Here is a 23,150-nt window from a genome sequence, read left to right as displayed (position 1 = left end):
ACTTCATTTCAGATCCCATAGATGTGTATTCACTTACTGGGACAAGTATCTGTATTACAGGAGACCGTTTCAGTGGTACCAGCTGGATCACAAGGCGTACCGTCGGGATCAGGCACAGGGCTATTGCACTGTCGGGATCGAGATTTCACTCCAACTCCACAAGAAGCTGAACATTCAGAATATGAGCTCCACGCACTCCACCCGCCATCCACTTAAAACAAAATTAGCTAATTTATTAAAGAAACTAAACACACTGGATGTACATCTGTAGCAATGTTCAAGTTCATCCATTTCTAATGTTTTTCGATTTCAACAGTACAGAGATGGAGAATTACCTATTTGAATTTGACACTGGTTCCCTTTATATCCTCTTGGGCAAGAACACGTGAAGTTATTTCCTGAGTTGGAGCACGTGGCACCATTCTTACAAGGACTGTCTTTGCAGTAGTCAGGAGGATTCTGACATGTGTCGCCATAGTATCCATTTTTACACTGACATTTAAATGCGTTGACTTTGTCTATACAAAGGTGTCCGTTGCATGGATTGGAATCACACTGATTTATATCTGCAATAATACAGGATGAACTCAATGGCTGTTTATCATTTATCACGGTTTTTAAGAAGCAAGAGTGATCTACAATAACTCACTGTCGCAAATGCTCGGAGAAAGGAAAGTTGTAGATGGTTGAACTTGTGACATATTGGCAAATGTTTTCATTGAAATAAAGGCGCTTTGTCTGGTGGTGTGACACATGCTAGAAATGGAGGTTATGTCTGCATCTGATAAAACTGAGAACTCCACTTGATATCCAGAAAGGACATATCCTGTTAATGAGCAATGATAAAAAAATCGCCATTTGTTGGACAATTCAAACTACGATTATTCGTAATTTGTAAAATGAAAAACAGTTATACCAGGTATATTCAACGAAACAAAACAAAACAACCCAACCAACATGAAATTACCAGAAATAGATGCTTCATTTAGTGATATGGACAATGATGAAGTTGAGGTTATTAAGGACGATCCTGAAGGTACTGCACTGGCCACTGAAGCAGAATAGACCTTTATACCATTAAGAAAAACTGACATAATTTGACTATTGGAATCCAGCTGTAGTGCTATATGTGACCATGTCTCTGTTGGTAGAATGACACCAGTGGACATTGAATGACTGCAAATACACAAAGACAACCTTCATTATCCATGGGAACTGTAAACGTTGCACCCCGATTAAATTTCTTGGCTTTTTAAATTGATTGTTTCCCTTGCCGTTGACAGTGTTCCATTTCAAGCGATGTAAGTATAATGACTTTTGTATGATTTTGACAAACATGTTAATTACCTGTTGATATAGACAATTAAAGAATCCTTATAGAATACACCAAAGATCATGGATGAGGACTCCGAATAAAAAATGGAAATATTCGCCATGGCCTTTGGTGCAGAAACCCAGGAAGAAACGCACAATGTTGTTTGATCAGTTCCAGGAGGATCAAAGCTTATTTTCTGCATGGCTTCGGTAATTCGTACATCAAAATCTGTGAAATATGGACTTAAATCAAGCGATTTGAAAAAAAATATAAAAGGGTAATGATGAAACATTTTTAATGAAGTTAAAGTACACACAACATAAAAAAAATGAAAATGAAATGTTACACCCTGGTAGTCTTGTTTGACGATAAACAATGTGTATGATAAATAGTTAAACGTTTAGTACTTGAACAGTTGTAACTGCCTGTGGCTCCGCTATACGTCGTCGTTTTACCCGGTGGACATGGTGTACACGAAGTCGACATTTCATCATTCTGGTAGAAGGATTTTGGACAAAGATGGCACGGTTCCAATCCAGTTTTGGAGTATTCGCCTGGCCCACACTTCTCTGAAATTAGGAATACCAATATTTCATATCATACTGATTTTAAAAATATATCCATACAGCAATGTCAAACATCAAACTGTAGAGCAATGAATCTGAATTTTTGAAATATTTAGATAAACATCTACCACAAACATCTTGTGTAATTGATTCTGATGTTTGAGCCTCTAAGCTGCGTACGCATAAAACGTGAACGTCTACCATGATTACCACATAATAGCCCCTTGACTTGTTATTCTTCTTGAAAGAGACAAATTTATGTATGTTCAATATATTGCGAGTCAGTGCTCCGTCTTTGTATTAAAGTTTGTAATTGAAACACTCTAGTATTTAGAAGATGTGGGTTCAATGAAGAGGACGTTTGTAGCCTACTGTCCAACTCTTTTCCGTATAAAATAAAAATATTATGAAACTATATGGCGTCAATATTTTTGTTGTCATATACCCATGTTGATTTCTTTATCTTTATTTTTAAAAATCGCGAAAGGAGATTAAGTCATACTCAGACAGCTTGTGATATTCATTGCTCCAGTGGCTTCAGTGATTGTTCCTGTTGGGCAGGGAATACAGGCGAGATCCTCTGGAATTTCTTTATAAGTCCCGACTGGACAGTCTTTGCAAGCAGGCTTCATAGGATCTGATGTATCCAAAAATGTACCAGCCGAGCATGGAACTTTCAAATAGAAAACATCTGTTAATGGGAGTTTACAAATGCACACTATTTTATGAAAAACAGTGACACAAAGAGGGTACACCAGAGCTAAACCTTTAGTTTTCCTTTTCATTAAACTTTTTCTCTTATTTCTAAAGATAAAACAATTTAAAGAAGAATGCTTCTACAAGAAAGATTTACCACATGTCAACGTTGACCAACGTATTATCGTTCCATCTGGACAATTCGGATTGCTATATCCCAACGCAAAACTGCTGATATCAGGACTCAGGCCTCTTACGGTCAAATTGCCGGCTGCTGCAGTAGCTTTTACGACGTCATACACCTTCTTCTGGACATCTTCAAGGAAATAAAATGTTGTACCACCTGTGGAATTGAAGTTGTACCATGTTGTTGTCATTGTTACTTCAACCCGTATCTCATGGGTGCTTCTTTTTCCCCGGAGGACATCTAAAACGTCACGCTTCTTCTTGCCGTTCACAGGACCACATGTGACCTCTGTATTATTGACATTGCAGTCAATTTGTGATGGGCACACACCATTCCATCCTTGGGCTTCGAGGAGTTGCATCTGATTGATGAAATTCTGTTTGATTTCGTCCAATACAGTAGGATCGTTACAGTCACCGGTGTAATAAAAGAATTCTCCGAGAACAGTAGTCATTCCAGGTCTGCGGAGTTCTGGAATAAAACTCGTATGGTCATGTTTTCATCGAAGTCAGACTTAACAAATGAAAGAACATGTAGTAAATGTCATATTTACATTTTTCAAAATTCTAAAATGAGGTTCATATTCTTATGATTTTGTCGATTTAGTGTTGATTATTATTCATATCAAGACATTTCTTTCTTCCACGAAGTTGTTGTCTCTTTGGATGTAGTGTATGATGAAATAATAGTAGGAGCAGATTAATGGTGATTACCATCTTGTGTATCAACCAGTACAAAATGTAAATGGAAAATAATCTTCCGTACGTGTACAGCCTGGCACCGTGTTTGACGGTGTGTATACTCCTTTGGATTCAGAACATGTAAAGAGTCCCGTGAAGGGGGCTCCATTAGAGCTGACTGTTCCAAAGGGAATGTCGTACTGGCTAGAACACTGCATCTGACATTGTAAACCAAAGATCCAAGTGTCACACACCATGGCTCCATTCTCTGGCGCTGGAAGCTTATCACAAGGGTTCTCTGCATTTGATAAATTATTTATAATGATAGTAAGGTAGTGCTGAATCTATAAAACATGTAAAATAATTTTTCTTTGTATGATTCGTACTTGAACAATATGGTTGAGACTCTCCCATTTCCCAATATCCACGGGGCGGGGCGTAGCTATCATTCCTTTCACACGTGATCGTGTCGTTACCAATCAGAGGAAAACTTCCCATACATTGCAGTTGACACGTGGCTCCGTAACTGTAACCATCTGGACATTGGTAAAAGAGGTACTTGTCCACGATCAGCGGTGGATCACAACGAATTTCTGGAAAGAAATTTAGTGAAAATGCCATTAATGTTATTCTAAGCAATTGTAAACTCACTGGACTGTTCATTATTCAAATTTCTGATAATTCCGAATTTCTGTAAATTACATAATATCTAAGATGTGATAAGAATATCTGTAATTCTCCTTTGCTTTAGCTTGAGGACTGTTCATCTGTAATCTGTTAATGTTGTGCGTTGATTTGGAACTAATTGATATTTCCTCAAACATTGCTAAAATAGAGTTTATGAAATACACTAACTTTGGCAAACTGTAGGCTTGTATATCTTATTAGAGGTATCTCTCTTGTACTGTTCATGTTTAGCGCAAGGGGAGGTAATTTGTTGAGTTACGCAACTTTGCATCTAGAGGGCGCATATTGGCGAATTCTAGAAATTTCTTAATTAATGGCTGGACAGGTCCAGAGTAAACACAATTTCATTTCTGAAGATCATTAGGGCCTATAGCCAAAGCACATGTAAGTCAATTTGTGTTGCATATATTTGAGTGTACCTGTTTGAGTGTCATCGGATGCTAACCAGAGTTAACCTGGGCCTGATATAGGTAAACATTAATTTGATATTACCGAGGAAATCGGCATGGATGTTGTAGTCATTGGAAGTTCCCACGTGAAACGTTTACGATCCTATATGCAGAGCAAACCTGAGCTCAAAAACTTTAACTTGAATAATGTAAATGTTAAAACACACTTGTATGGGATAAGCGGGGGAAACATTACAAATTCAAGGGATGTGAAGAAATTGAATTCATTCATCAACACTGTGGGATCGTCGCCCAAATGCCTTATAATTCTAATTGGGGGGAATGATATGGACTCCCTAGATATTACGCCCCAGGAAGTGAATTTTAAACTCATTGCAATGGCACAGGTGTGGAAAGTGCGATATAACTTCAAACAAGTGTTTGTGTGTCAATTGTTGCCAAGGGAAGTAACTCGTGTGATACAACCTTCGCAATGCAATGAGAACGTGAGAGAGGCAAACAAGTTACTAAAGGCAGAATTGTCTCGCGCACCAAACAGTGCCATAACATACTGGAAAATCAAAGGGGTGAAGAAATCTATGGATAGTAATTATGTAGACGGGGGTACACTTCAATTGGCAGTTTGGCATGCCAAAATATTTTCGGAACATTAGAGGGATCATCCTGACAGCTATACGATACAATTAAATTAAGTATGACATGATGGGGTTTTGAGAATGATGGGCTTTAAAAAAAAATAATTATATAATAAATAACACAATGTTATACTTCACAGATGGCTCATTACTGGATGGATAATACTACATTAAATCAGTAATTTTTTGTAATAACCAGTTCATATGGAATTGGTCTTATAATGCTGTATGGAGATTACTTATAGAGCGTATGATAATTTAGCCAATTCACATATGGAATTGGTCTGCCAGTTCAAATGGAATTTGGTTTGATGCATATATTAGAAAGATGTTCGTATGGAACTTGTGGTTCAATGGAACCCTGAATTTGATAAGTATATGTTCAAATGGAACAGTTGAACAGTTCATATGGAACTGGGCATTCAACATATTTCAGTTCATATGGAATAGGGTAACTGATACTGAGTTCAGATGGAATTGATGTGTTTATAAGGAACACCTTGTGTATCTGTTTCTCATGGTATATTTAAGTCAGAGTGAAATATAATTACCAGATATAAGCTGATATTTCACATTTTATGTATCTGATTAAATCAGTAGAACTATGTATGAGAGTCTGACAACAAATCGTTGTTATGTAAACAATTAAACTCTCTGAGGCAAAGGAATAATGAATTGAATTTTTCAGTTGAACACAGGTTATGGAACAGGTCACTTCACGTCCAAAGCGGAGGAAGGTGGGGGGGGGGGGGTCTCGTGGGAGAAGCGCAACACCTAGGAGGAGCACAACACAGTCAACGTCCGTAGGAAGAACCCCACGTGGCAAAGCAAGAAGTCGGACGCGAGTTTCCGTAGACACTCGCAGTAGACCGACTCTAGGCGTAGGGCAAGGTACAGGACCTGAACAGATAAACACAGCTACACAAGTGGCCAATGAACACGGAGACACACCTGTTCCAATGTCTGTGGGCAACCAGAACCTGACTACTGAGTCGATGACACAAATGTTAACAGCAGCCATCCCGGTCATTACACAAACTGTTGTTTCAGTCCTACAGAACAGTGGTATGTTGCCTGGTAGAATATTACAATAGAACAACTCAAGTACCCAGCCTAACCTATTGGAGAGCAGTCCTGCCACTGGAAGTACCACTGACGAGGCTACCGCGCAGAATGTGGGTGATGGAAATGGTGCCAATGAAGGAGCGAATAAGTCCCCAAATCTTAGTATTGCACAAGAAATGTTAGGTAATGTTGCACCTGTCACTAGTCAAACCACAGAAAGTAGAGCGTTAACAGTAAATTATGGGCTAGCGTGCCCAATTTCTTTGGGAGTAGATCCTAAGTTGCGTGCAGATATTGTGTCGAATAAGTATGTCGATTTTAGAGAATTGTTAAAACACAAGAAATCTGAAGAGAAATTTAATTACATTGCAGAAGAGAAAGATGGCAATTTGCAATTTGTTAGAAAGAAAACAGGAAAACAGATAAGCAATTTAACACAGTGGCAGGATGCCTTCTATATATATGCTGGTATTTATTGTCAAAGACATCCTCATCAGGCCCCTAATTTAATCAAATATGGGCAAATTAAGTCAAATATGGAGGGAGCATTAAGTTATGATGAAACTTTTCGAAGGTGGAGGGAACAAGATCCAGACCATTTGCCATGGGAGGGGGTAAACGGGGAATTGCACACAGAAGCAATGGCCATGGCGTTGTCGAGCTTTAAGAACAACGGTCCTTTTCGTCCCTAGCAAAAAGGTTTCCCTCAAATTCAGTGCGAACAAAACATTGTTTCACCTTCAACAATGAAGGGAGCTGTTCAGACAAAGTGTGCAAATGTGGTCACTTCTGTCAGGTTTGTAAGGGCACCCACAGTAGATTACACTGTCCAAACAAACAAACGGGGAACACATCCACAACAGAAGGGAAAAAGGGTAAACCCCAAACTAAGCAGTCCACTTTTCGTGCCGCACAACCCTTTCCAAAATAAGATACATGAGATAGTGACCCCGATAAAGGCAGATGCATTACAGTGTTTACTTGCTGGGTATGATAAGCATAAGATGAAGTTTTTGGTTAATGGTTTTACAGAGGGCTTTAAGATTCCTTTTCAAGGTAAAGAAGAGTTTCGGTTGAATAAAAAATTTGCCATCAGCTGTAGCTAGAATGGATGTATTGAAAGAAAAATTGGGAAAGAAATTGGGGCAGGTCGAGTTAAAGATCCTTTCCAGGAACCTCCCTTTAAGAATTTTAGAGCATCTCCCTTAGGATTAGTTCCAAAAGCTCAGATAGGAGAATTCAGGATTATTCATGATCTTTCTTCACCTGAGGGTAATTCAGTGAATGATGGAATTTGCTCTGATTGTAAATCTGTAAAATATCAATCAGTAGATAATGCTTGTCATCTTATTCTGCAGTTTGGTAGAGGATGTCAGCTAGCTAAATTTGATGTGGAGCATGCTTATAAGTTAATTCCAGTACACCCAGACAATTTTAACTTGTTCGGGTTTGCTTTAAATGATGGTTTTTATTTTGATAAAACTTTGCCTATGGGCTTGAGCTACTCCTGTCAGTTGTTTGAAGTGTTCAGCACATCATTGCATTGGATAGCAGATAATAAATTGGGTATACAAGGTTGTGTACATATTCTTGACGATTTTCTATTTGTTTCCCCTGCCCCTGCTAGGCTGTGTCAGGTTGGATTAGATAGGGTTATGACAATGACAAAGCGGATAGGTCTCCCAATTAAGCAGGAGAAGACTGTTTTACCTACAACTTGCTTAGTATTTATGGGGTTAGAGTTGGATACAGTGTCAATGGAAATTAGATTGCCATTAGAAAAATGTCGGGAAATGGTGAAAAAGTTCATGGCAAGAAATTGGGTGACACTTGGGGAATTACAGTCGCTGATAGGTCTGTTGAATTATGCTTGTGCAGTTTTATTGCCAGGTCGCACAGTTTTGCGTAGGATAATTGATCAGACAAGAGGCATACAACAACCAAACGAAAAGAGGGGGCTTAATAAGGAGGCAAAGCTAGACTTAAGGGCTTGGTCATTGTTCTTGGATAGTTTTAATGGGGAAAGGCTTGATTCAAGAGCCCAAGCTTGAAACATCTGTCGCATTGCAGATGTATACAGATGCAAGTGATGTGGGGTTTGGAGGTTTATTTAGAACCCATTGGTTCGCAGGGAGATGGTCATCAGAATGGTTAACAAAACACATATCTTTTAGGGAACTTTATCCAATTGTTATAGCATTAGAGCTTTGGGCTACCCAGTTATCTAATAAATGGGTTCAATTATATTGTGACAATACTGCAGTAGTACATTGCATCAACAAACAGACGGCTAAGGACTCAGAATTAATGATACTTATTAGAAGACTAGTTGTGCAGACATTGAGGTTTAATATTCAGTTTGAGGCAGTGCATATCCCAGGGTTGAATAATGTGTTAGCTGATAGGCTTTCTCGTTTTCAGATAGAGGAGTTCAAAAGGCTTGCTCCAGATATGGATCAGCATCCGGCAGATATATCAATATTGGTCGAGCCTCACTGACTCAGCTGTCCACGGATATTATTAGAAGTTCTTTGTCAAAAAATTCATTTGATAATTAGGTCGGGCTGTTCAGTGCTATAGGAATTTTTTAGCAATTTATTTTCCACAAGGTACAGTTTTACCATTAGCTGTAGATAAAATAATACTTTTCATGGCCTTCTGCATGCACAAGAACAGGGCTTATAATACTGCAGCATCATATTTGTCTATGCTAAATTATGTGCAATGTATGGCTGGTTTTCAAGATATCTCTCAGAACTTTGTTGTTAAGAAAGCTTTAGTGGGGTATAGAAAGCAAAAGTCCAGGGCTGATACAAGGTTGCCAATAACACCAGAAATACTAAAAAAAATAGTATAGTCGGTGGGACCTTTGGGTTTTGCATATTTTGTACAAGTTTTACTCAAGGCAATGTACCTCTTAGCATTTCACACCTTCTTGTGAGTAGGGGAAATTACAGGAGCTAGTTTCAATACAATCTCCAGGCAGTCCATTCAATTTGTGGTAAATGCTCAAAGTAAGATTCATGCAGCCGAAATAAGTATGGAACACTTTAAGCATTATAAAGGAAAGTCATGTAAAGTATTGTATATTGAAAGTAATCAGGATGCGGAAATGTGTCCAGTTCAAGCATTAACGAGGTATTGTGAACTATGGGTGGGGGGGGGGGGGGGGGCTTTATTCTGTTTTTCTGATGGAAAACCAGTTACAAGACAATATTTTACACAGCAATTGCAGCTTTCTCTGTTATGGGCAGGATATGATACCAGTTTATATAAAACCCATAGCTTTAGGATAGGTGCAGCTAGCACGGCAGCAAACATGGACATCTCAGGTGACAAAATCCAAATCATGGGTAGGTGGCAATAAGATTCTTTTAAAAAATATATCAGGATCCCTCTATCAAAAATGTAGTTAACACCTTGTGATAATGGGTCATAGGTGCTGTTTGATTTTTGGGGCATCATGGAGACGGGGGCTTTTGTTGCCTCCATAAGTCAAATACTGGGTAGGATGCTAGGTACTTAAGAACGTTGTAATCAGGGGTCACAAGGGATGCTTGAATTTTTGGGCATCATGGGGACAGGGACCCCTGTTGCCTCAATTAGTCAAGTATGGTTTTGACAGGATTGTTGAATGTCTGCATGGTACCACATAGATAATTTAAACAATGTTGGTTGGCGAGACAGAGGTTAAGGAATAAGATATGTGTATATACTTTATAACATTTTAGAATTTGAATTGTGTTTAGCATGTTTGTAAAGGCATTATCCTGTTATTCGTTCCGCGGAGCGAATAATATTTGACGTTGTTGACGTTATTTATTAATTTGTTTTCGTACTAAATTGCAATGTTGCCCATTCAATGAACATCACTGGGTTTAACCCGTTAACGTACACAAATGTACATATCAACAACCTCTCCCAATGACTTAAACAGGGGGTCAAAAATAATCGCCGCACCAGTATTGGCCATTGTGCCGCTGGTCCTACAACATCTTGAATGGCCATCCAAGATTCGTGAATGTGTCTGTTGCGTGATGACATTCTGCTGTCGTGGTATTGATTAATAAATTCCCGCCGCACGAAATTTTTAAATATAGCGTTGATGCAGCCTTCAACCAAAATGCATTTTTCATGCAGCGCCCCCCCCCCCCTTACTTAAGGTATTCAATGTATAATGACCATATTTCATATCTAATAAATGGATGGTGGAATATTTGCAATCATGGTATTATTTTGAAGGGTTCATCAAATAAAAATAACCCACGGTAGGAATTTTCAAAATTTTGTTTACTGCTTGATATATTTCACCTAGAATTTAACATTAAATTATATGGGAAAAGCATCTTTTATTCCAATATTTTAAAAACAAATTATATATTCATACTAATCTCTTGGTAGAAAGTTACATACATTTTCTTTTTATGAAAATATGAAATAAAATTAATCATTGACCACACACATTTTTAGAAAATTAGATTTTTCTTATTTTTACAAAGGGCAGACAACTCTTCCAAAAATTCTTAAGTGCAAAAAGGCCAGCTTCTAATTATTTACCAGTCATGTGAATTTAATCTGCTTCACTTTCATCATTATTTAACAATAGAGTTTTATGTTGATCTAAATCAATCAAAATTGTTCATTATCCTTTCATTATACATGGAATACCTTAAATGTAATATTTATTATACTACAAACAAAAAATTATTAGCTGCCCAATTTAATCTCTAAATAATGTGACGGAATAAACCGTATAGCGTTTATTCCTTGATCCACCCACCCCCCAAAAGGAAATAAAATTAATGCTAACTGGCCAACTAAATCTCTAAATATAATATTACGGGGTAAACCTTTTCATAGTGTGTTTCAATTTATATAATATTAGGAAAATTTTAGTATAGCGTTTATTCCGTTAAATACAAATAAAAAATTATAAACTGCACAATTTCAATATCGAAATATTATCACGGAATAAAATGTATAGCGTCTATTCCGTGATTCTCTCTCTCCACCCCCCCCCCCCCACATGAAATAAAATTAATGCTAACTGGTCAACTAAATTTCATTCAAATGCTTATGTATTTGTCTCTTGCATTAAATTTCATTTTTGTTTTGTTAATACAGGTTAAAGTAAACTTTCTAATTTTAATTATATAAATTTTTTTTGTATCGTGTATTGAAATGCACGTTTATTCCGTTTCTAAGTTTTGACTAACAATGGCATTCCTTTACTAACAATTGCATGAGTAGCGTTCAATTTTTTTTTTATTGTTCGCATTCAATAATTGCTTTCTATTCAAGTGAGGTACACTAGGTTTAAGATATCATTTCTGTTTTGTTCCCTAGAGGGGTCGTTTTCAGATTGCGTGAGAAAGGGAAAAACCACGCTAAGTTAGTCCCGTATAATGGAAATCTTGCTTGAACGGTGGATCAAACATTTTAAGAAATGGTCTTTTTTAAAAATTATTATTATTGAATTAAAAACCTTTTCAAAATGAGTAGAGATGGACAAATACAGGTTTAAATTATTTTAAGACGCCCCGATTCCTTTCATAGAATGTACACATGATGGTATGTTAATTGCAAGGGAAAAACTTGGATTTGATGTAAATGTTATTTTTTTTCCTGTTCAATTTGTGTATAAATTTCTTGGGAAGGAATTCCATTGTACTGTATAGTAATTGTAAAATGAGACGCACATTTTCAAATGTATATATTTGTTGTACGTTTAACCCGTAAAAATTATTACATATTGTGTGCTACTGTTTCCTTTTCACAATAAAGAGGTATGTTTTAAGTAAATGTGTAATTATTTTAGGCATTATCATGTTATTTGATTCGCGATAAAGTGTAAGAGTTATTTGCTCTTTAAATTTGGTTTATTCCGTTCAATTACTATAGGAACATGCAAATTTTCAAACATTTGCATATGGCACAGGTAAAAGAAGTATAAATTAAAACAACCTTATAGGTTGGAGGTGGGGGAGGGTGGGGGATCACATGATTATGCCTTATTTTGTAAACCTCGTCTATATATATATTTATTATATAGCTAATAAATAGTCTAATATAAAATCTGCGTAAAATCTAGAAAATGTTAGCGTTCAATATCCTGAGAATTTATTGAACGCTAACTTTGCATTGCGTAAATTGTATGCGCCCGAAACATTCCGAGTATGAGCGTTCAATATTGACGTTACCGTAACGACGTAAACAAGTCAAAATGGCAGACGACGGTCCTCCGAATCTGACAGAGCCGGTATTTGATATTTACGTAAGCAAAATGTTTTACTGTACATAAATTATGATGTTCCCATTTACAAAATCAGTTTTCTTCATGCATTAATGACGGGTTAAATATTGAACAGTTAAGAAATGCATGCTGTTATTGCACACTGCCAATATTGATGAATTCTCGTCTATTTTGAAGTAGTTTGAGTGAAAAGGGATATAATTTAACAATTAAATACTTTAGCTATATAATAAAAGGGTTATTGATCTTATATAGGTGAATATTGGCACTCGTTGGCTGTCAAAATGCACTCGCAAGCTCGTGCATTTTGACAGCCAACTCGTGCCAATATTCACCAATATAAGTTCAATAACCCTATATTATATATATATATACTTCTGTGATTCGCACCGGTGCTAAAAAATTTAGCACTATATTCATTGAAATTCACCTGAAATTCTTCCCTTTTTAGAGCGTTATAGCTTGAAATTGGAAACTTCGTCTGTATATACTCCTGTTATTCGCACCGGTGCGAATAATTTTAGTACTATATTCATTCATTAAATGTCGTATTCATTGAAATTCACCCCCAAAAATTCCAAGCCCCATTTTTTATATACTCACCCCCAAAGAAACCCTTTTCCCGGGAATTCTTCCCTTTTTAGAGCGTTTTAGCTTGAAATGGAAACTTCGTCTGTATATATATACTCCTGTTATTCGCACCGGTGCGAATAATTATGGCACTATATTCATTCATTAAATGTCATATTCATTGAAATTCACCCGAAATTCTTCCCTTTTTACCTTTTTAGAGCGTTATAGCTTGAAATTGGAAACTTCGTCTGTATATACTCCTGTTATTCGCACCGGTGCGAATAATTTTAGCACTATATTCATTCATTAAATGTCGTATTCATTGAAATTCACCCCCAAAAATTCCAAGCCCCATTTTTTATATACTCTCCCCCAAAGAAACCCTTTCCCCGGGAATTCTTTCCTTTTTAGAGCGTTTTAACTTGAAATGGAAACTTCGTCTGTATATATATACTCCTGTTATTCGCACCGGTGCGAATAATTATGGCACTATATTCATTCATTAAATGTCATATTCATTGAAATTCACCCGAAATTCTTCCCTTTTTACCTTTTTAGAGCGTTATAGCTTGAAATTGGAAACTTCGTCTGTATATACTCGTTATTCGCACCGGTGCGAATAATTTTAGCACTATATTCATTCATTAAATGTATTCATTGAAATTCACCCCCAAAAATTCCAAGCCCCATTTTTGGGAGTTGAACTATGTTCAATCTCCCTGGGTCATCACGCACTTTTCTGCGCAGTAATTTGTATTGATTTGTATAGTGGTCGTCAGCGGGGGTTCTGTGTCAGCTGATTTACTCCTAGGTAAATCAACATAAACTTTTATAAACATCCGCCATTAAATAATCCATGTAACTTTTCTGAATTAATCTAATTTTGATAATTGACATGTAAATAAATGCAATGATATTGTATTCAAATCAATTTGAATACAAGATTTCGATCAAATTGATACTGATAGACATAGAAAAATAAAAGATAAGGTTGAAAATTGTCGTTTGTAGCACAGCGTCACTTATAAACATTGATAGGGAAACGAACGACAACTGCACACAAGCCCTATTGACACCGTGGCGCGAAATATCGAATATGGTGCGAAACCTCAGAAAATTTACAAGAAATAACTCTACAACATTGTGTATGTGTATATATTTGGGTTTTTTTTAATGTGATATAAAAAATGCTTGATGTTACATGAAGATTGAATTAAAACACGTCATTCCGTCAACAACTTTCGATTGGGATCGGAATACGAAATAAAATTTCTTATATCCGGTGGCAAAGTGAAACTGCTTCATGCTTCAAGTTATTGAATTACGTAGTAATTGCACGTTACACATTAGAGAACTGTTCCTTTTAATAAAGAAAGTCACAAAATAGATACAAAATGAGTGTACCTTATTCATTACTGTTACCGAGCTTTCGTCGACTATAATCTCGAAATGGCGTGTTTCGCTGCGCTTGATGATCTGACGGTAAGGTCCACATTTTCTACGTGAGTAGTGTGATATTTGTTTATGAATTTTTTTGCGCATAAATGGTATGTCTCGGCTAGGAATAATGGAAACTTTCTCACCTATGTATGTAAAGACATATTAATCTCTATTTTTAAAAATGTAGAACACTTTTATCAAATGACAATGTTTGAAAACGCTTAGAGCCCCGATGTCAGAATTTCCTTTTCCAAGACATCAATATGTCAAATTCATTATCCTTTTTGAATACTATTAGTATGTACCATATTTTGTACCAGTTATCCATTTTGAATCCCCTATTACAATGGGATTTTGCTGCACTCTGTCATGAGTGTGTGTCAAACAGAAATTTTAAGAGCATGGGATAAGGTGCTGCCATGTATTACTTCACTATCAAAGTTTAACCCAGTTGCCACAATGTTGAATTTATGCTGCAAAAAGGATTGGAAATTGCTCTGGTCAAAACACATTGTTTATTTGTCTACAGATGAAAGAGACATGAGGATTATCCCTCACAAACTGAAAAAAAAATAGTTATGGATCTTGTACATGTATAGTTTATTAATCACTATAGATTTCCAGCATCACAAGTCTAATTCCACTATATGCTTTCCATACTGTCAGGTTCATTCACCCCCTGTTTGAGCCACAGTATAATATCCCAAATACCTTGGCAATAAATAACATTATTTGACTAGTATTTCATTTTTAGCGGAGTTGCGATGAAGTCGAACTCGGCTTATGATCTGATGAAGTGCCTTTGGGCGGCAGGCATCAACATTTCATTTCCGCACCATAGCTCTTGAGCAAATTATAGGATCTCATTCAAACTTAGATGGATTGTAACCCTCCGTAAGATGAGGAAGCCTATCGATTCTGGGGTCACTAGGTCAAAGGTCAAGGTCACTGGCTATAAATAGACTGAAATTTGGAGAACATTTTGTTTTCTGATCTATAATTTTTTAACAAATTATAGGATCTCAATTAAACTTAGATGGATTATCGCCCTTGATGAGACAAAGAAGCCTATTGATTTTGGTCAAGGGTTAAAGGTCAAGGTCACAAAGGATTTAAGTCGGCTGAAATTTATGTACGCAAAATTTTGCTCCCTGCTTGATAATTCTTGAAAACTTTTCTGCCGGTTCCCTCTATGCCCATTCCTTGCGCAACTCGGCTTGTGCATTTCCGATGCCCGACAATTTTTAATTTTTTTGCATTTCATTTATTTTGAGTTATTATACAATTATTTACCATTCCATTGATCCTCTACAGGACTGTAGTATACTCAGGTGACAGTTTAGCATATTGGACTACCTTTTCAAGTAATGAATCCTTAGAATTAGCTATAACTAGGATTAAACTTGAATGTATATATACAGGGGAAAAACTTCTTCATAACTGCAAGGCATTGATAACCATATTGATTTGAATGTTTGGGCCATAATATGTGGTCACATTTTTCATGAGAATATAAAGGGATGAAATTCTAGAAAACAACAACACGACTTCAGTTACTCGAGGAACGTTGTGGCCCATGGGCCTTCCATTATCCATGTTTGCTGTTGTAACGCTTTGAAAAACAACAACAGTTGATTTGTATCTAAAATCATGATAATATTCAGTCATTTATCCCCCTACCCTTCCAGTACTATCTTTTCTAACTGAATTTCCACAATGTTCAACTCCCACGAGTACTTTAAGTACTTTGATTTATATACTCTCCCCCAAAGAAACCCTTTTCCCGGGAATTCTTCCCTTTTTAGAGCGTTTTAGCTTGAAATGGAAACTTCGTCTGTATATATATACTCCTGTTATTCGCACCGGTGCGAATAACAGGAGTATATATATAAGGACGATCTTTCAAAATATCATTCATATATTTCTGAATAAATCTTATATTTAAAATACAATACGAATACAAACGCTACAAATAAAATAAAACTTCAGATTTTCATGTTTATTACGAAGGTATATTCTCTCTATTTAGTTGCACCCTCACCTATTTTTAACACTTGACCTTCTCAAAATGGATGGTACTCGAGGTTTTGCTTTTTGTTTCAGTTGCTATTTTTCCTCCATTGACAGTTTTGGCGTAACGTCAACAACGTCAAATATTATTCGCTCCGCGGAGCGAATAACAGGATAATGCCTTTGTAAAGGTATTACAAATATATTGTAGTAAAAGAATTTATTTTTGAAAAAGTGTACGGTTATGGGTACAGTCAAGAGATATACTACATATCAGACGAGTTGCAGAATATGGTAAATGAATGTACATACATGTATATATGCCTAGGTGATCAAGTTTGGTAAAAAAAAATAAAAATCAAGTCTATGTCAACACAGGTTTGGATGGGGGTATTGTGCCAAGGAGTGTCACAATTTAGGGGGTGTTAAGTTCCCCATCTTTGGTGGGCCATATAATTGTGAATATTAAATGCATGTTGATTGTGATGTTTCATCATGTATATCTTGTTTATTATTGGTTGTATTTACCATTGCATATTATTTGTCATTTACATTAATAAATGACATTTTTCACATCAACAAGATTTTGTCATTCAGACCCACCAAACTAGCACACACTGCGTTGACAAAAAAATATTTTTCTTTCGTAATGTTCATTTGAAAAAAATTGAATGGTACAACACCATCTATTCCGATTAGAATATAGCCTAATTTTACTCGAGTTCCTAAGCAGATATTTTTATTATACTATTACTACGGATTGCGATGAATTCTGAAGAACAAAGAGACACAATGCATCTGCATCTAACAATTTAAGAAAAAAACTTCACGCACCTTCAACATTAACGAAGAATATGCATTCGGGTGACGTGTTGCTGCTAGCATCAGTGGCTCTGTATCTGATTTCTGTCAACCCAAGTTGGAAATTGGATCCCGGAGTGGGTCCCCTCGTCTGTGTAACAGTTGGTGATCCCGAGTTGTCTGTTGCCGTGGGTGTAACCCAATTTACTACAGCTGTTTGACTATTTCGATCTGTGTATGCGTATATTGTGTTTGGGCAATTCATGATTTGAGGATCTTCGCTATCTGAAAGAATTTTAGAAACTTAATGAATGTAAAATTTATACGGTCCTAATTTTGATGCACCAGATGCGCATTTCGACAAATAATGTCTCTTCAGTGATGCTCAACCGAAATTTTTGAAATCCGTAATAACAATAAACTTTAAGAGCTATTTTAGGGGAAAACAGAGTGCCAAAAAGTGGAGTCAAATTCATCTAAGGATAAGAGCTATGCATGAGGGAGATAATCCTAAATTTTGAAATGAATTTCTAAATTTTATCACAACAATTAAATATTCATCCGTATTTTCAAGCTAGTTACGAAGTACTTAGCTACTGGGCTGTAGAGACCCTCGGGGACTAACAGTCCACCAGCAGAGGTCTCCACCCAGGAGTCATAATGTAAAACTGATACGGTACCAATTTTGATGCACCAGATGCGCATTTCGACAAATAATGTCTCTTCAGTGATGCTCAACCGAAATTTTTGAAATGCAAGGGCTTTCTGTCGAGTCATATCACACAATTGTAAGATGAGAGAATGGGAAGAAACAATATGTATAATTCATTTTACCCTGGCAATCAGGAAGATCAGTCGACCACGTCTTATCCTTTTGGCAAGTAGAGAATATGATACCGGAAGTCAAACTATAGCCACTTTCACACTGCGTTACACAGGAACTGTCGTATTTGTGATTGTTGTGAGTGCAGACAGGAGAACCATGAGCTGGGTCTAATTCTGTTACATTAACAGGACAAATTATGGCTGCAAAAAAAAAACCACCCAAAAATATTTCAAATAACGAATACTTATCACACAATGCAATAGGATGACGCCTCCATCATGACAAGAAAATTTTGAATCAAACCTTGACAACTTGGGACGACCTTGTCCAAAATGGGTTTGTTATCACTTGATTTGTCACACATAATGCGATTTGGTTCTATTGTTGTGGTAGACACCATTTCATTGCCTTCAAAACATCCGACTGTGCATTTTGATCCGTACAAAAACTCTGATTTATCGCACCGTACATATCCACTGTCGGGCCACTGAATAGGATCACAACCTATCACTGAAAATACAACAAATGATTTGTTTGTATATAAACCTAATTTGGCTCCTTAAAATGACTTTCTTTTTGAATGACGTACGAATGACTGTGTTGAAAAATGTATGCGTAATATTTTCTTTTACCCCACCTTTGACAAGTTATTTGGGAGATCCTGAATAGTGATTGGCTCATTACGGTCACGTGAAGACGTGGGATATTCTATCCCATGTCACCGTCAAAATTTATACCAGGCTTCCTTGCGAGTTATCTTTCTTGTTGCATTTGTTAACAACAATGGCGGCCAAACGGTTTGCAAGTTTGGCAGCAGACGAGATCAAAAAAAAAGAAGAAATTACTGATAATCACACTGGGTATATTTGCGCTGATGTATACATATAATGGTATGATGTATACGTATAATGGTATGATGTTTGTCCATGCAAAAGTTTGTTTAAATACAGTAGTCTTTCAACAAGGAACATTTATGGTACGGTGTTGTCTGTAGTTCTGGTACGCAATAGCCTCATACATATTATCATAATAGTTCATCGGTGGGTAAATTCGTTGCCTAGCCATCTAGTGACCTGGTACGGGATGACACCAGGTCACTAAGTTTTATACCGGGCTCGGCATAGAACTTAGTGACCTGGTATCATCCCGTACCAGGTCACTAGATGGCTAGGTAACTAAATAATACATGGTATTTTCAGAAAATCATCAGTAAACTAATATATATATGACGTCATAGATATTAGTTTTCATGGATTTTTGATATTTTGATAATAAAGTTAATACCTTTGTATTTCTTTTCGGAATTACAGAACGACTTTGTGAACAAGATTACGTATTATTACTGAATTTGTATGTTTGAAAAATATGTCATTTACAAAAATATCAAATAAAACAAACATTTCAATTTACGTATATGTTTAGAAATCAACAGTAGACAAGAAAATGCTTCATTTATTCCAAATTACCAAATATGACTTAAAATTTGCGGTAAATAGTTTCCTGGCTTTATTACACAGGAACTTAAGATAGAGAAAAGGGTATTTTAAATTGATTTTTCATATTTTGAGGGACGAAATAGGGGAAAATCCACCAATTTAATTAAGTATGATTGCTTAGAGTGTATAATTTATGAGACACAGTATAATTCTAACCTGAAATTTTGAATGAGAAATAGCAGTAGGTCGTGGCTCCCACGCTGTCGGAGGCGGTGTATATTATAGTGTGAGAACCCCTGTCAAAATCTCCTCCGGGAGCTCCACCCTGAACCAGGCTAACTCTACAAAGATGTAACGACTTCACATATACAGTAAATATCCATGATGGTAAGGTATAGCATCTAATGGAGCGAAAGGTCACTGCATACGCGACAAAGTTTGGAGCAAGGGAACCATTTGCTTCTTAACACTCAGATTCTATTTTGTGTACTTTAAGACTCTAGACTGAAGATTAGAAAACGAATTTATATTTTGTTTTCATCATACTCATTACAATTTCTTTTCATCGGATTGCTTTAATAACTTCCGTTCCAGAGTTGTCTACTATGTCGGACTAAATTAACATAAAATTAAATAATTGAAGATATTTTTAATCATTTGAAGATATCATTAATTTAATTATTGCGCACAATATTTGAATTCATGCACGCATCAAATCAATCATTGTTCTTGTCAATTAACTTGATGCGCGCATCAACAGGAATTATTGTTCTTATCAATTAACTTGATGCGCGCATCAACAGGAATTATTGATCGCGAAATTTGAATTTGGAGCTACGTGTAGGTATATATGATTTGATGATCTCTTTAATTCAATTGAAGTTATCATTAATTATCTACAACGATTTTTATAAGGATATTTCATCCGTTTACCTATTGACGGGTCAGCTTAAAATTGGAAGCTTTGTTCACCTATTACTGACCGATGATATGGAGAATATTCCACGGAACACTGGTCAATTTGACATCATAAAAGAACCACACAACTTTGCAAAGATGAGGGGTTTTGTCTTGGTATAGTTTAGCTTAAGTGACTGAGAACCAAAGTGAAATCTTCGGAGTTCATAAATTAGAAACTTCTAAATGACGTATATTTCATTGTTTTAGAAATTTTCATAAGTGTTTGAAAAATTCTTTGGTACTGCTGCTAGCAATCTCGTACCACAATTTATAAGCTATGGTCGGCGTGGAATATCAGCATAGAATTATTAATTCACGGATGAATGTCATATTAGGTTGAAAATTCGAGCTCTTTTAAAAATATTTTATATTCATTGTTCCGTAAACTGTGAACGAAAAAGTTGCCTTTATACACTAGTCTAACATCTAACAAAGTAAACATTTGTCAAATTTATGACTTTGTGATATATGAGGATTAAAAGGTGTAATAAAGCATTTAAATGAAATAAATTTTACAACACATGCAAAAAGGTCGAGAATACGTTATTGAAAGGGCCCCGGAATACAGAGATTTAACAAGCTATATCCACCTTTCATCTTTTATTATACATGAACAGATACATGTATGTTGTAGCGGGATAGTAAGTATAATAACTGACTTTTGGAATCCGGACTCCCACCCCGCCAAGTGCTAATCTGGCAATCTGCGAGCAGACTAGTCTGCATATAAATATTATAACAATGTTTCATTTCCATTACTTACGAAAGAGAGCCATCCTCAGGGTCGCTGGCTGTCGGTGTGTTCCACGTTACTGTTGCTGTTGTTGCACCAATGTCTGCAAAGTACTCCGAGTTAGCTGGACCGGCGCAGGATGAAAAGGATGGCGGCTGGTTGGGTTTTTCTTCTGCAAACATGCATTTATTGTATTCTTTTATCACAATTCAAATGGTCAGATTTTGTATGGAATCATTTCGTTAGATTTAATAATAAATAATCTATAAACCTTTGCAGATAAAAATACAGGCAATTCCTCCTATGATTCCGCCAATGGCACCTCCAATGGCCGCTCCCTTTGGTCCGAAGATTGATCCAATGGAACCTCCAATTGAAGCCCCTGATTTAAATCCATTTACAAAGTTGTCGAACTTGGAACTTCTCTTTGTTATGTGATGTGTTTCGTAAGCTATCAAAGCATTATCTAAAACGAGCAATTCAAAATATTTTGTATTTACTTTTTGAAAATTCACATGAAATTGTATACCACACGTAAGCAAAGCTTAACAATGTTTAAAGTTTACCTGTCGAGGAAGCTAAAACTTTTGGTGCAGCTAGAGCAAATGACGTCTCACTGCTATGGGGTCCCTTCAAAACAAGTTTAGTCTAAACATGAATGCCGATGTAAGACTGGAACCTTTTTGTTTAGAAATATGATATTGAGTTAAAAAATATAATAATAGCATTAAAAATAAAAATAAAATAAGCACTTTCTCACATTACATGTACGAATAATCACCGGTGTAAATGATGTTTTGCGTAAAAAAAAATATCTTGAAATTTCATATAAAACATTTAATCTAAATCACGTTTTTATACTTATACATTTGATCAACACTATAGCTTACTCGTTTTGCATAAAGAAATTACCATTGATTTATGCTGCACAGAAATTTGAAAGACTTGAAGGAAGAACAAGCAACCGAGAAGTACATTCATTGTTGTAAATCTCTGGAAGGCAAATGTAAATCTAGATAAAAGAATAACAAATGGAAAAGAGCGAGCCGTAAATTAATTGATTTATCTTGCTATGAAATATGTATAAAGTATGTATAATAATAAATCATATTAGTTGTTTAACCAAGATAAAACCATCATAGGATGAAAATGAATTTGCTACACACAAAAGCTGAAACTGAAATTCATAATGTACGGTTCATCAATGCTGTATATCTAAGATTCTTACCTGATTCTTGAGATCTATCCTGCCGATTGAATTTTCTGATCGTTATTTAAAAATCTTCACACTTGAGGTTTTATTTTACCTCTTGTTCAGCGTTAAGGTTAGGGAATTCCCCGAGTAAACTCTCCTTAATCTAAGAAGAGATTAAAATCTATTCATATATCTTTCAATTAATACTATTATTTCTTATCTGTACTTTTTCCTTCTTCGTAATTTGTATGTTAGAGTATTTAAAAGCGTGTTACTTTTATCAAATATTTGGAATAAAAAATTATACACATAAAAAGAATTCTGAAGAAAACTATTATTATTCTATGAATATGCAAATTTACTGATTGAAGGTATATAAATACGAAATTTGTATTGCCCTATTACACAATTTTAAGATGCAACATTCACCTAAATGGAAGTTGCTCATGCCGAGTTAGGGTTGATATTTTGTAAAATTTAAATTTGTGGCCGTGAATAAATGCAAACTGTACCTAAACTCATTAAATTTCAAATTTTACAGGTATATAATGGATTTTTAAAAAAAAATTCTGTATTTCATTTTCCCCCCTTATATAACTTGTAGTAATAACTAATGATAGTACGAAAGAACCAACACCGTAGACTTTTGTATCATATAAGTCTGATCAGAATAGGGAATGAA

General features: G+C 35.9%; 1 protein-coding gene across 4 annotated transcripts in view; it reads right to left on the bottom strand.

The window, feature by feature from the left end:
- Positions 1-22,576, bottom strand: part of LOC125652079 (sushi, von Willebrand factor type A, EGF and pentraxin domain-containing protein 1-like) — a 29,956-nt gene extending 7,380 nt beyond the window's left edge. For 2 of the 4 annotated variants that reach the window (XR_008802793.1, XM_048881041.2), the window contains exons 1-19: positions 22,502-22,574; positions 22,186-22,266; positions 21,840-21,903; positions 21,545-21,739; positions 21,304-21,445; positions 19,797-19,921; positions 18,448-18,654; positions 18,153-18,344; positions 17,352-17,603; positions 3,831-4,037; positions 3,530-3,742; positions 2,735-3,235; positions 2,384-2,554; positions 1,723-1,884; positions 1,348-1,543; positions 968-1,176; positions 650-826; positions 336-566; positions 38-211 (exon numbers count right to left, since the gene is read on the bottom strand). Coding sequence is in view for 3 of the 4 variants with exons in the window: in XM_048881041.2 (XP_048736998.2) it covers positions 38-211; positions 336-566; positions 650-826; positions 968-1,176; positions 1,348-1,543; positions 1,723-1,884; positions 2,384-2,554; positions 2,735-3,235; positions 3,530-3,742; positions 3,831-4,037; positions 17,352-17,603; positions 18,153-18,344; positions 18,448-18,654; positions 19,797-19,921; positions 21,304-21,445; positions 21,545-21,739; positions 21,840-21,903; positions 22,186-22,254 (3,487 nt within the window). In the remaining variant the exon portion in view is untranslated. Of the gene's footprint in view, positions 1-37; positions 212-335; positions 567-649; positions 827-967; positions 1,177-1,347; positions 1,544-1,722; positions 1,885-2,383; positions 2,555-2,734; positions 3,236-3,529; positions 3,743-3,830; positions 4,038-17,351; positions 17,604-18,152; positions 18,345-18,447; positions 18,655-18,781; positions 19,228-19,796; positions 19,922-21,303; positions 21,446-21,544; positions 21,740-21,839; positions 21,904-22,185; positions 22,286-22,501 lie in introns of those variants that run through there. The other 2 variants (XM_048881040.2, XM_048881042.2) reach the window with 2 other exon arrangements.
- Positions 22,577-23,150: the final 574 nt, after the last annotated feature.

The sequence above is a fragment of the Ostrea edulis genome, chromosome 5, assembly GCF_947568905.1.
Source record: "Ostrea edulis chromosome 5, xbOstEdul1.1, whole genome shotgun sequence".
Classification (NCBI taxonomy): Eukaryota; Metazoa; Mollusca; class Bivalvia; order Ostreida; family Ostreidae; genus Ostrea; species Ostrea edulis.
Note: the sequence above shows the minus strand (reverse complement) of the source record. Positions and strands in the feature narration are given on the sequence as shown.